Below are 13,368 nucleotides of genomic sequence, written 5' to 3'. Positions count from 1 at the left end.
GGACACAGTTTGGACTTGAGGAATCCTAGTTAAAAAGAGCTGCTCTGTTAGGTAGGACCAGGGGCTATTTGCTAAGAAAAGGTCGAAAGGGGACTGAGGGATTACCTCTGGAGTATTATGCAAGGAGGAAGCCCAAGGCCATAAACACAGAACTCTACTGCAGGGCTCGAGATTGACGTCTACTCTGTATTCGCTTCCTAGTTTCTGCAGCAAGGCAACCTCAGATGAGTTCAAAGACAGTCTCGGCTCTACAACATTCAATTCTACATCCCCTAAGTATCTTTCGGACACACATTTCCTCTCTCTGAACTTTTATAGGATTCATGCTCTATTCCACCTGATCTAACACTTAATTATATACATTCCTGCATTTCTTGGAGATATATATTTAGCTCACTTGTAACTAGGTTGTAATTCTTAAAGTAAGGATCAAATGAAATGTCGTTGGTGGCTAAGGATGGAGAGGACCAGCTAAGGGTGCTCAATATATAAGTGCTTGCAGAAAAATATTTGAGTGCCAATCAGCAATACATTTGACACGAGATAGTAATGGTTTTCTTCTAAGAAAAAAGTGTCCACAAAGCATGCTATAGGGTCTGTATTATTATTTTTTTATTACATTTGAGTTACTGGTTTATTATAAAATACACATTGTAGCAGGACTAACACATATGTGCTTAAAAATACTTGAATGAAATTCTGGGTTGCTTATTATAATGTTTATCATGCATATAATTATTGGATGGATTTCTCATTTATCCCACAGAAAGGGAGGATTCCTATATTTTCTTAGTTTGTTCAAACCCCTACTGTTTAACAATTTATGAGGGTTGAAGGTTTTTTTTCTGGAGAATTTTATCACCACAAACTTCTACTTTGCTAATTTGTTCTCACTCACAATGCAAAAGCCATAAATGCTATTCACATTTCCCACTTTTTTAGGTGGAGTGGATTCCTCCTTTGTGCCGTTGCAATGTTTCTTGTGATATTCCCAATGTTTACTTTTCCAAAAAAGCTTCCGCCTCGACACAAGAAGAAGAAAAAGAAAAAATGCTCTGTTCATGCTGTTAGCGATGACGACATTATGAAGGAGAAATCAAACAATCAGGAGCACGTGGACAAAAAAGTTTCTCCTATGGGATTTGGAAAGAATATCAGAGGTAAAGTATGTCTTTTGAATAAATATGTGTCTGGTACTTCCAATCAGTGTGACTCAGACTGCGGTCCCAGGCCAGTGCTGCCCACAGCCGTTACTGGTCTGAGACGAGATCAGTGCTGAAATTGAGAGTAAGCATTGGGAAACTTTTAAAGAAACTTGACAGAGTCATTTTATGCTTGTTGAATCTAATAGAGATAATAAAAAACTGGGCTTATGTTTTGTACATATTTTTAAAAATTTCTTTTCTTTTTTTTTTAAAAAATATTGATTTCAGATTGGAAGGGAGAGGGAGAAAGAGATAGAAACATCAACGATGAGAGAGATTCATTGATCAGCTGCCTCCTGCACGCCCCACACTGGGGGTTGAGCCTGCAACCTGAGCATGTGCCCTGACCAGGAATCGAACCTTGACCTCCTGTTCATAGATCATCATTCAACCACTGAGCCATGCCAGTTGGGCTAAAAATTTATTTTCCTCATTTTTTAATGGATTTTGCAAAAAGTATCAGTACATGATAGACTGGAAATAATAATAATAAAATGATTGTTCTCCACAGATAGTTTGAGAAGCACTGATTTAGATCCAGAGATATATTTCTATGTATCATTTACTATATTTAGGGATGTCTGATTTTTAAAAATACTTATTGCATTATATAATGGATGGTTTGTGTCAGGGGAATGGTGGGTTTGGTATTTTGGCCTGATCCTTCTATAAATATAAAACCTAGCCCTAGACAGGGATCTCATTCAACAGTGGCTCAGCCAAGTGCTTGTAAGTGGACAGAGAGAAGGCAGCTAGGGGCGGGCCTCCCAACCCAGCGTAAAAACATCCAGAAAGTCTCAGTGATGTGTACTGGTCTGTTTTTTCCTTTTTATTTCTCTTAAAAAGTAATGACTCATTAGAGCTAGATTAGGCAATCTCACACCTAACCAATGTAACTGAATCTCAACCAGCCCGTCTTTGTCCAGCAGTCAGTATATCTGTTGAGTGGCAAGAAATCCCTTTAATCCAAGAAACCTAGAGTGCTGCACTCCCATTAGCTTCTGCTATTTCCTGAATTCCCTGAAACGATTTTCATGAAATTATGAAGCACGATCTGCGTCAAGTGCTTACTGTTTTAGGGAGAATGCACCTAGGCACAATATCACCTCACGTTGACCACACGCACAGGAAAGCAAAGAGATACCTGCTGGGCCTAGAAACAGTTGCTCATGTTTTATGGAACTATTCCTGCAGCCTCAGAACAATTACGTTTAGATCGGATTATTTTCAATGACCGAATTTGTTCAAAGCAAGCCAAGTGACGTTTCACTGGACATGCTTCTTTCCTGTTAAGTTTTAGATTGGCCTCCCCACCCCCATCATCTTTTTCTGACAATGTATGTTTGGAACTGCCAAAACGACTTCTACTCTCATAACATAAAGAATTCTCTGGATGCCTGAGTTCTTACCCCATGGACCAGCCCACCGTTTTCCATGTATGTTATTATGGACTATTATGGTTGCTACCAAAAGAGTGATTTAAAAAAAAATTTAGTTGAGGTCAAGGTTGATATTAAAGAACTTACAATACAGGAGTAGACTCAGAATCTTACCTTACGGAGAGTGTAAAGTAGATTCAAGGGGAGAACTAAAGACATAGGTAAGCTAAAACTGTATGTTTGATAGCTTAGGAATAGATGACCTGAAATATATGCTGTATTGTATAGTAGAGAAAAGAGAGAGAAGATTGATACCAAATACCAACAGCAGAAGCTATTGTTGATGGGAACAGCCTTCTTTTGGGGGATGCTGTTGGGGCTCCATCCTCCTTCCAGACCTTCCTGTCTTCCTGGTGGAGGCCATCTGCCAGTACCTACATCATTTGCCTGAAGGTTTTCTTTGTAGGCAGGGAAACTCCTGGGCTCCTGCTTGAGACAGGTTCAAGTGCCAAGGAATGAACACCTGGCCTCCCCCCAGCAAAGCAGTCTTAACCATGGCTGATAATCACCCAGCTCATGGGCCAGACAATTCTTCATCCTTTGTAGGCTGAGCTCACTGCCCCAGCACCATGTCCACATTCCCTGTCCCGAATCTCCCAAATAAACAACTTGGACTTGAATCCTTATCTCAGGACCTGCTTTTAGTGGGGGATATGCACTTAGGCAGGCAGATTCAAAAGTGAGAAAAGTAATCACCAAATTATTTTTCAGAATTGAATCTATACACTGTCTTCTTGTGCTGCTCGGGGTGGCTTCCTGTCATCTTTTCGATGCTCAGTTTCATGGTTCAGGATATTTTCTTTTAAAAGAAAGAGTAAGAGGAGTCTTAAAACTTCTGTTTCTATTCTGATTTTCTTGTCAGTATCTCTGATAAATCCTCAGCTTTCTCACCCTACTCTCTGCCTTAATGCTGATGACTGATGTCACTTCTGCAGCCAAACCTCCTGATTCAGACATAGAGCTGGTTCCTTTCATTACTTCCACTTGTCCTGGATTCCCTAATTGTATCTAGACTGGAACCTCCAGAGGCACCTTTTCCTGTGAAAAAGGAATCCTATTTTAAAGGGCTGATAAAGTGAAAATGTTCTGCTGAAAGTGATTCAAATGATGTTGATAATATTAGAATAATGTTCTGTTAGAATATATAGAGCTAATTCATACTTATCTTGCATGTATTGACTTTCTTTAGAGTATCTAATACCTACACCTATGGGAAATGAAATCAGATGTATAGTCTAATATTTAAACCGATTTTCGTTTTTTTTTTCGTTTTTTTTTTTTTTTTTAATTTCTTTATTGATTAAGGTGTCACATATTTGTCCTCATCCCCCCATTCCCATCCCACCCCTCTCCCCACGCATGTCCCAATCCCCTGTTGAACTTAACCGTTGGATAGGCTTATATGCATGCATACAGGTCTTTTGGTTGAACTCTCCCCCTCCCCCCACCCTCTCCCTACCCTCCCCTATCCTCCCTCTGAGGCCCGATAGTCCGATCGATGCCTCCTTGCTTCTGGTTCTGTTCTTGTTCCTCAGTCTATGTTGTTCATCATTTCCCCTAGATGAGCGAGATCATATGTCACTAGATATATACTAATAAGAACTGAATGTGAGACGAGCAATAATAGTTATGCTGACAGGCAAATGAATCAATCTGTAGCGAGCTTCCCCCTGGACCAACAGTTCTTTTGAGACCCAATTTCAATGTCCAGTAGTTCCTTATGTGTACATGTCAGCACTGACCCCTCAGCTCTGGATGGTGGACAAATGGTGGTAATGGAGGTCCGACTCCCTCTGGTTTGGTCTCGGCCGAACCCAGGGGCACGGCGTCACCCGGACTAAGGGGCACGTGGCCTCACCCATACCCAAGGGGCGCGTGGTCTCACCCGGGCCTGGGACCCAGCCTCACCCGGATGGATCCAGGGGCGCACGGCCTCACCCGGACCCAGGATCTGGCTTCACCCGTACCCAGGGACGCTTGGCCTCTCCCAGACCCAGGGGCACGTGGCCTCACCCGGGCCTAGGTGCACGAGGCCTCATCCGGATCCAGGGACACATGGTCGCACCCGGACCCAGGGACGCTTGGCCTCTCCCAGACCCAGGGCCACTTGGGCTCACCCGGGCCTAGGTGCACGAGGCCTCATCCGGATCCAGGGACACATGGTCTCTCCCGGACCCAGGGACGCTTGGCCTCTCCCAGACCCAGGGCCACTTGGGCTCACCCGGGCCTAGGTGCACGCGGCCTCACCCGGATCCAGGGACACATGGTCTCACCCAGACCCAGGAATGCTTGGCCTCTCCCAGACCCAAGGCCACTTGGGCTCACCCGGGCCTAGGTGCACGAGGCCTCACCCGGATCCAGGGACACATGGTCGCACCCGGACCGAGGGACGCTTGGCCTCTCCCAGACCCAGGGCCACTTGGGCTCACCCGGGCCAAGTTGCACGCGGCCTCACCCGGATCCAGGGACACATGGTCTCACCCGGACCCAGGGACGCTTGGCCTCTCCCAGACCCAGGGCCACTTGGGCTCACCCGTGCCTAGGTGCACGAGGCCTCACCCGGATCCAGGGACACATGGTCGCACCCGAACCCAGGGACGCTTGGCCTCTCCCAGACCCAGGGCCACTTGGGCTCACCCGGGCCTAGGTGCACGAGGCCTCATCCGGATCCAGGGACACATGGTCGCACCCGGACCCAGGGACGCTTGGCCTCTCCCAGACCCAGGGCCACTTGGGCTCACCCGGGCCTAGGTGCACGAGGCCTCACCCGGATCCAGGGACACATGGTTGCACCCGGACCCAGGGACGCTTGGCCTCTCCCAGACCCAGGGCCACTTGGGCTCACCCGGGCCTAGGTGCACGAGGCCTCACCCGGATCCAGGGACACATGGTCGCACCTGGACCCAGGGACGCTTGGCCTCTCCCAGACCCAGGGCCACTTGGGCTCACCCGGGCCTAGGTGCACGAGGCCTCATCCGGATCCAGGGACACATGGTCGCACCCGGACCCAGGGACGCTTGGCCTCTCCCAGACCCAGGGCCACTTGGGCTCACCCGGGCCTAGGTGCACGCGGCCTCACCCGGATCCAGGGACACATGGTCTCACCCGGACCCAGGGACGCTTGGCCTCTCAGACCCCGGGGCACGTGACCTCACCCATGCCTAGGTGCACGAGGTCTCACCCGGATCCAGGGACACACGGTCTCACCCGGACCCAGGGACGCTTGGCCTCTCCCAGACCCAGGGCCACTTGGGCTCACCCGGGCCTAGGTGCACGAGGCCTCATCCGGATCCAGGGACACATGGTCGCACCCGGACCCAGGGACGCTTGGCCTCTCCCAGACCCAGGGCCACTTGGGCTCACCCGGGCCTAGATGCACGCGGCCTCACCCGGATCCAGGGACACATGGTCTCACCCGGACCCAGGGATGCTTGGCCTCTCCCAGACCCAGGGCCACTTGGGCTCACCCGGACCTAGGTGCACGAGGCCCCACCCGGATCCAGGGACACATGGTCTCACCCGGACCGAGGGACGCTTGGCCTCTCCCAGACCCAGGGCCAATTGGGCTCACCCGGGCCTAGGTGCACGAGGCCTCACCCGGATCCTGGGACACATGGTCTCACCCGGACCCAGGGACGCTTGGCCTCTCCCAGACCCAGGGCCACTTGGGCTCACCCGGGCCTAGGTGCACGCGGCCTCACCCGGATCCAGGGACACATGGTCTCACCCGGACCCAGGGACGCTTGGCCTCTCAGACCCCGGGGCACGTGACCTCACCCATGCCTAGGTGCACGAGGTCTCACCCGGATCCAGGGACACACGGTCTCACCCGGACCCAGGTATGCCTGGCCTCCCCCAGACCCAGGGGCACGTGGCCTCACCCAGGCCTAGGCGCACGAGGCCTCACCCGGATCCAGGGACACACGGTCTCACCCGGACCCAGGGACACCTGGCCTCCCCCAGACCCAGGGGCACGTGGCCTCACCCGGGCCTAGGCGCACGAGGCCTCACCCGGATCCAGGGACACACGGTCTCACCCGGACCCAGGGACGCCTGGCCTCCCCCAGACCCAGGGGCACGTGGCCTCACCTGGACCTAGGTGCACGAAGCCACCCGGACCCAGGGGCGCGTTACCTCTCTCAGACCCCTGGTCGCGTGGTCTCACCCGGATCCAGGGGCTCACGGCCTCACCCGTACTCGGGACCCAGCCTTACCCGGATCCAGGGGCCCACGGCCTCACCCGGACCCAGGGTTCAGATTCGCCCGGACCCAGGGGCACATGGCCTCACCCGAACCCGGAATCCAGCTTCACCTGGACCCAGGGGCGCGTGGCCTCACCCAAACCCAGGGGCGTGAGGCCTCACCTAGACCCAGAGGCGTGTGACCACATCTGAGCCCAGAGGCTCGCAGGCTCGCCTGGACTCGGGTCTCAGCGGGGTTTCGTCTTCTTGATCCCAATTCCTGTTGGTCAATTCCCTCTCAGCAATTCCTTCGGTCATTTTCTCAGAGCTCCAGGGCGGCTGCCGCAGAACTCGTTGGGCGGCGGGCTCGGCAAGGCTCCGGTGTGCCCGGTACCCGGCGGTGGTCTGGTCCGGTGTCGCTGCGTCGGCCCTTGGGTCTGCAACGGTGGCCAGTCGCTGAGCGTGCGCACCTGGCCATTTCGGGGCATTGAGATTCTTGAAGGACTCGGAGGTCAGCAAGCACGGAGTCTCCCACCCCATGTCTCCCAGGGGCTCGTCTGTCCGTGCTCGGCAGCGAGTGGAGCCATCCCCTCAGCCGGAGACCGCCGGGGGAACTGCGCCGAGCACGTTCCTGGCCACCATTGTGTCGCCTGAGCCATAGTTCTTAAAGTGTGGACTTTGGGTCACCGGCATCAGCATCATCCTGCGTACCCCTCTCTTTTATTCTAGTTGTAGAGCATCTGCTCAGCCAGCCCCCCGGTCTTTCTGGCTGGTGTCTGCTCTGCTCTCCCGTCGTAGTCTCAATATTGTTGTGGTAGGCAACGATCAGGCTGCCGCCCTATGTCTCCATCTTGGTCCTCCTTTGTACAGTTAAGTCTTGATTGTTGTTGGTGTCACAGGGAGGAATTGTCCTCCAGGCCAATTGGCCGTGAGGACCCTCTTTGTCCATATAGGAAGAGTTGCTGTGCAGGAGACATGTTTGTGGGCCGGGTCTTGATGCAGCAATGCCTTGGCGCTCACTGAGTCTGCCTCTAGAATGCCTCCCTTATGCAAGTGATTGAAATCTGGTGTCATCTCCCACCAACCACTAGATGCCCTCGTTTCTGGGTCTCCAATGCAGTGTGGGTCAGCCACTACCTGAGGCACTCAGCAGGAAAAAGCTTCTGCTCAGCTTGGCTGGGGCGGAGCTACAGGGTGGAGCCTACAACCTTGGCTTCCTGTCAGCCCCGCCCTATGAGGCTCCTGTGTCTGTGTCCCTCTGTATTCCTTGCAAACACCTCTGAGAGAAACGCGCCCTGGAGTTTCGCCCACTGCCAAACAGTCCAGTCCCTCCCCTAATGAATCTGGACTCCCAGATTCTCCCCTGGAACTGGGCTTCAGTGCAGTTGGAACTGGGTCTCAGCGCAGTCTGGCGTCCCTGTCTCCTTCCCAGCAGGGCCACCCAGTGGCGCAGGCAAAAGTTCGTCCTCTGCGCACCTTCCAGTGCGCGCGTCTGGAGCCGCCGCTTCTCTGTGCCTCCGCCACCACAGCCCAAATTCATTCCCCCAGCGTGCGCCTGGCTTCCCAGGGATTCGCCCGGAACTGGGGTTCAGTGCAGTCGGAACTGGGGTTCAGCACGGTCCTGAGCTTATGTCTCCTTCCCGCTAGGGCAGTTCAGTGGCGCAGGCAACAGTCCGTCCTTTGCGCCCCTTCCCGTGCGCGCCTCTGGAGCTCTGCCTTCCCCCGCTCCTCTGTGCCTGCGCCCCACAGCCCAGATTCATTCCCCCAGCCTGCGCCTGGCTTCCCAGGGTTTCGCCCGGAACTGGCGCTCAGTGCAGTCGGAGCCGGCGCTTAGCGCACTCCGGAGCCTTTATCTCCTTCCTGCCAGTGAACGCCTGCCAGGCCGTCAGCCGCCCCTTCCTCTCCGGCTCCATCCTCCCCGCAGGCGCGCGTGCTCGTGTCTCCGCCAGTTTCTCCATACCTCAGGCTTTTACGGCTCCCCCGATTGTCCCCGTGGCCTTCTCCTTCCCCCCATCTGTGGGCATTTCAGTCCGCCAGCTCTCCTGTGGTTCTGGACGATGTCCGTTCTGACCTCTAGTTGTGCCTTTGAAATTGTTGTGCCCGGCTGCAGGTTAGGTGTTTCACCTATGCCGCCATCTTGGTTTCTCTAAACCGATTTTCAAAAGAACAAATAAAAATGTGGGGGAATCATTTCATTGTTGACACAATTCGTGTTACAAAGCCAACATTCATTATTAAGGTCTTAAATTAAAGAATGGTTACTAAGATTTCCTTTGAGTTAAATCTGAGCTTGATTCCCAGATCCTCTTTTCCCTTGTTCTTTCTTTAAAAGATGTATTTTTATTGATTTTTAGAGAAAGAGGAAGGGAGAGATACATTGATGAGAGGGAAACATCTATTGGCTGCCTCCTACTGGGGATCGAGCCCGCAACCCCAGCATGTGCCCTGACCGGGAATCAAACCGTGACCTCTTGGTACATGGGTTGACACCCAACCACTGAGCCACCCAACCACTGGGCTCCCTTTTTCTGTTTTCTGGGGCAGGGCTTCTTAGGATCTTTATTTTAGACAGGGTGGGGCAAAAGCAGGTTTATAGTTGTGAGTATGGGAAACACAATGTTTATTCTTGTATTACTTATTAATTGTATTCTTTTTCATATGAACAACTGTAAACCTAACTTTGCCCCATGCCGTATATAGAATTTGGATACTAATATTAGCTTCTTTAGAGAGGAGGTGGAAAGAAAGCTCAGTTAATACTTTCTTAAAAATAAAACTATTTGGGCCATACTGAATGGCACCCTTATGGAAAGTTCTACCACAGAGAATACTAGAAGAAAATGTACGATACTTTCCACCCCACCTCCACATTGTAATGATAGACATTGGGAAAATCTGACTCGGTGTTTCTTGATTCTCGTTATAAATTATGCAGGAATAAGGCTGTTTTAAAACACCACAAAGGAGAAAAGTAGAATTTTTAGTGTGTCTGCGTCACCTATCCATAAGGAGACTAGCATTGATTGCATCAAACTCTTATCAATAAAAAGAAACACTTAAAATATTTAAGTGGATCAATTTTCCAGAGTTTCAAAATCCAGCATTTTAGTCTTCCAAATTTAACTGTTTATCTTCCTCAATGGAAAACGTTTGGTGGCAGTTAATCACAAGAACAATTTTATTTTTTGTGTCCACTTTTATATTTTTAAGCTTAATTGCTTAGCATTATGAACAAGCATAAAATATAACAGATTTTTCTCTGCCAAACTTTGTCTGTGTGAGAGTGTGATATGTTTGCAATACTAACTTCATAAAGAGTTACTCTGAGGTGATGAATGAATTTAAAGAGACCATTGAAAGTTACAGAAATTTGATCACTAAGGGATTATGTTGTCATTATTTTAAAAAAATATATTTTTTATTGATATCAGAGAGGAAGGGAGAGGGAGATAGAAACATCAATGATGAGAGAGAATCATCGATCAGCTGCCTCCTGTACATCCCCTACTGGGGAATGAGCCTGCAACCCGGACATGTGCCCTGACTGGGAATCAAACCGTGACCTCCTGGTTCATAAGTTGACACTCATCCACTGAGCCACGCCGGCTGGGCTGTCGTCATTATTGAAGCAGCTCTTCCCTCTGTAGAAAGTGCTGTCCTCTGCGCTGTGTCAGATGTGAAGACAGTGAGCCAGGGTTTGCCCTCTGGGAGCTTACAGCGCACCGAGGGAGACAGGACAGGCACAGGTGGGAATATAGAGAGACCACAACGGAGGCTGGACACATGGCGTGAGGTTCAAAGGCAGGCGGGGGAACATGTCTCTGAGGGATCAGGAAAGGTTTCATGAACCTTGGAAGACAGGGAGAAGTCCAGTAGGTGGAGGGGGGCGGTGGGAGAGCAGAGGCAAGCTCAGCCTGTGCAGATGTGTTTGAAAGTGCCGAACACGTGCATTGTGGTTGGTGGGTGGATATGCGAGGCCGAGGCCTGGGAGATGAGGTTCAGGAGGCGAGGTGGGGCCATAAGGTGTGTGGAGAGCTGGAGTTCTGGCCTGTAACTGGAGTCATCCGTAATGGGCGGTGGGGCAGCCCTCCTCTAGGCAGATTATGGAGGAAAGGAGTGGAGTGGAAGGAGAGGGTCCAGGCAGAAAGCTATGGACACAGCCCAAGTGAGATGTGATGATGGTTTTGACGAGTAGAGAAGGAAAGGGCAGACGCCTCTAAACTGGTCTCCCTCTTCTATCCCTGCCTCTTTCCGTTGCCTTCAACTCAACAGCCAGAAGGGTCCTGTTAAAATACCACTCCTCTGCTCAGAGCCTCTGTGGTCTCCCACGTCACTCACAGAGAAGTCCCTCCCCGATGCCACCTACTGGGGCTGTGACCTGACCCCTGGTTACCTGTTGGACCCCATCTCTTTCTTGCAGTCCCATTTGATTATTCAGCTCCAACCACACTGAGGAATATTCCTCAGACGTTCCAGGCATAGTCTCCCCTCAGGCCTTTGCATTTGCTGTTCCTGTGCTGGGAAGGCTCTCCCCTCCGGCCCCTCACACCTTCGGGATGTAACTCAGAGGGTCCCTTTTCAGTGAGGCCTCACTTAGTCATCCTATCTAAAAATTCCCTCCCTCCTCCCCAAAGCTCCTTATCGCCTTTCCTCCTTTATTTTTCTCAACAGTCATCACTATCTAATGTACTGTGTATTTTACTTATTTATATTATTATCTCTGCAGTGAGAAAGGAAGCTTAATGAAGGCAAGGAACCTTTTTGTTCAGCATGTTCCCTGATGAATTTACACCACCTGGTAGACACTCTGCATATTTGAGGAATGCGTTATTGAATGATGAGTGTTAGGTCCACGCCGACAGGAGCCAGGTCAAGAGACGCTGTGAGAGTTTAAGAAACTGTATTCCATTCTCTCACAGTGGGCTGAGACCAGTCTGTCAGTGCCAGCGCCCAGGGAGTGTTTGTGTTCTCTTATATGGGGACTGGGGCAGGGTTGCACCAGCCAGCGGGGGTAGCTGCCTGAACAACAGGACGTCCTCGGGAGATAGCAGGATGCCTGGTGGGTGCACAACTCGGCCAGGCAGAGGGGAGCGCCCGAGTCGGTGGCGGAGTGTATCTTAAATTCTGCAGGTGCAGGCCGCTTGCTTCAAGCTATGAAAAAAAAACACACAACTTATAGCAATATATTTCAGAAAACGTGTCCAAACAGGAGAAGCCAGAGGTAGTGCATCCTAACAATGAGGAGGAAAGGAAGAGATTGTGTCTGTAGGATGTGGCAACTGATACGGGAATGATGGGGAGGGAGGTACCAAGGGTGGTTTCAGGGTTCCAACCTCAGGTCGTGGGGAGAGGAACTAGTAGAGAGGGGCAGAAGGAATCAGTTCTCAATGCGAGTTACCCAAGAACAGCCGGAACTATTGCATGTGGCCCCTAGCTTGGCATTTAAAACTAGCATAGTATGGACTATGCTGGGATCAATCCTTGACTCAGCAGAGAGAGGGATGGCCAAGAGCCTCGTGCCATTAGCCCTCTTGCAAAGTTCCTTTGCCGAATTGCACTTCAGTTTTATGTTTGCAGTGTCTATCGAAAGCCGGTGTTTGAATTTCCCAGTTTGCCATAGGCGCATGGCTCAGGGCCCCTCATAGGAAACCCTCTTGCTTGAGAACAGTGGTTCTTCAGCTTAGCCTGCGGACGCACCATGCGGGCTTCTTCAAACCCAGAGTGTCTGATCCAGGTGGCCTGGGGTGGAGACTGAGAACATGCATGTTTAGCAGGTTCCCAAATGATACCGGCTCTGGTGGTCCAGAGACCACGCTGTAAGAACCACTGCCCTAGAACATGGGCACAGCTTTGTTTCCCATGAAGAAGTCGGAGTGTTTCTGCTAACGAGAAGACCGCCCTTTGCTTTGGAGTCCAATTTGAAGCCCCGGGAGGGTCTGATAGACAAGTTCAATTCTTTTCTCTGGTTTTGATGTTCTGCTCTACTTACACCTTATTTACCTCTAATGCTTTGTTTCATTTCTTTTTTACATTTACTTTTATGTGCATATGTTTTCTGGTGATAAGCTAAACCTTTAGACTTGGACTTACAGCTTAGCAGTGATGGCGAACCTATGACACGCGTGTCAGCACTGACACGCGTAGCCATTTCTGATGACACGCGGCCGCATGCCGAGGATGAAACATTTGCTGCTTCTGAGGATGAAACATTTGCGACTAGTCTTAGAGTTAGTTTTTTCCTCAAAGTGACACGCTACCCGAGTTATGCTCAGTTTTTTGGCGAAGTTTGACACACCAAGCTCAAAAGGTTGCCCATCACTGGCTTAGAGGGAAAAGGTAAATGGGAACAGGCCTGGCAAAGAATTCCTAAAAAAAAAGAAGGCACTTCCTTTATACTCAGTGCAAGTGGACTGTGGGTTTACTCGTCGGATGGCACCTCCCTGGGAAGACATATAGAAATACTCATTAGTGCCGGATTTAAGGGCGCAGGATATTACTGTGGCCAGCAACCACCAATGATGGATTTGGGGCCCCGATGGCTTC

At 50.7% G+C, this 13,368-nt stretch overlaps 1 protein-coding gene across 1 annotated transcript in view; it reads left to right on the top strand.

Moving 5' to 3' along the window:
* The window catches only part of SLCO5A1 (solute carrier organic anion transporter family member 5A1), a 102,738-nt gene that overhangs the window by 43,294 nt on the left and 46,076 nt on the right, over positions 1 to 13,368 (top strand). The window contains exon 3 of the mRNA XM_008150355.3: positions 943 to 1,160. Within this exon, the coding sequence (XP_008148577.1) occupies positions 943 to 1,160 (218 nt within the window). The remainder of the gene's footprint in view (positions 1 to 942; positions 1,161 to 13,368) is intronic.

This window comes from Eptesicus fuscus, chromosome 19 (genome assembly GCF_027574615.1).
Source record: "Eptesicus fuscus isolate TK198812 chromosome 19, DD_ASM_mEF_20220401, whole genome shotgun sequence".
Taxonomy (NCBI): Eukaryota; Metazoa; Chordata; class Mammalia; order Chiroptera; family Vespertilionidae; genus Eptesicus; species Eptesicus fuscus.
The sequence above is the reverse complement of the archived record's forward strand: the minus strand, read 5'-3'. Positions and strand labels throughout refer to the sequence as shown.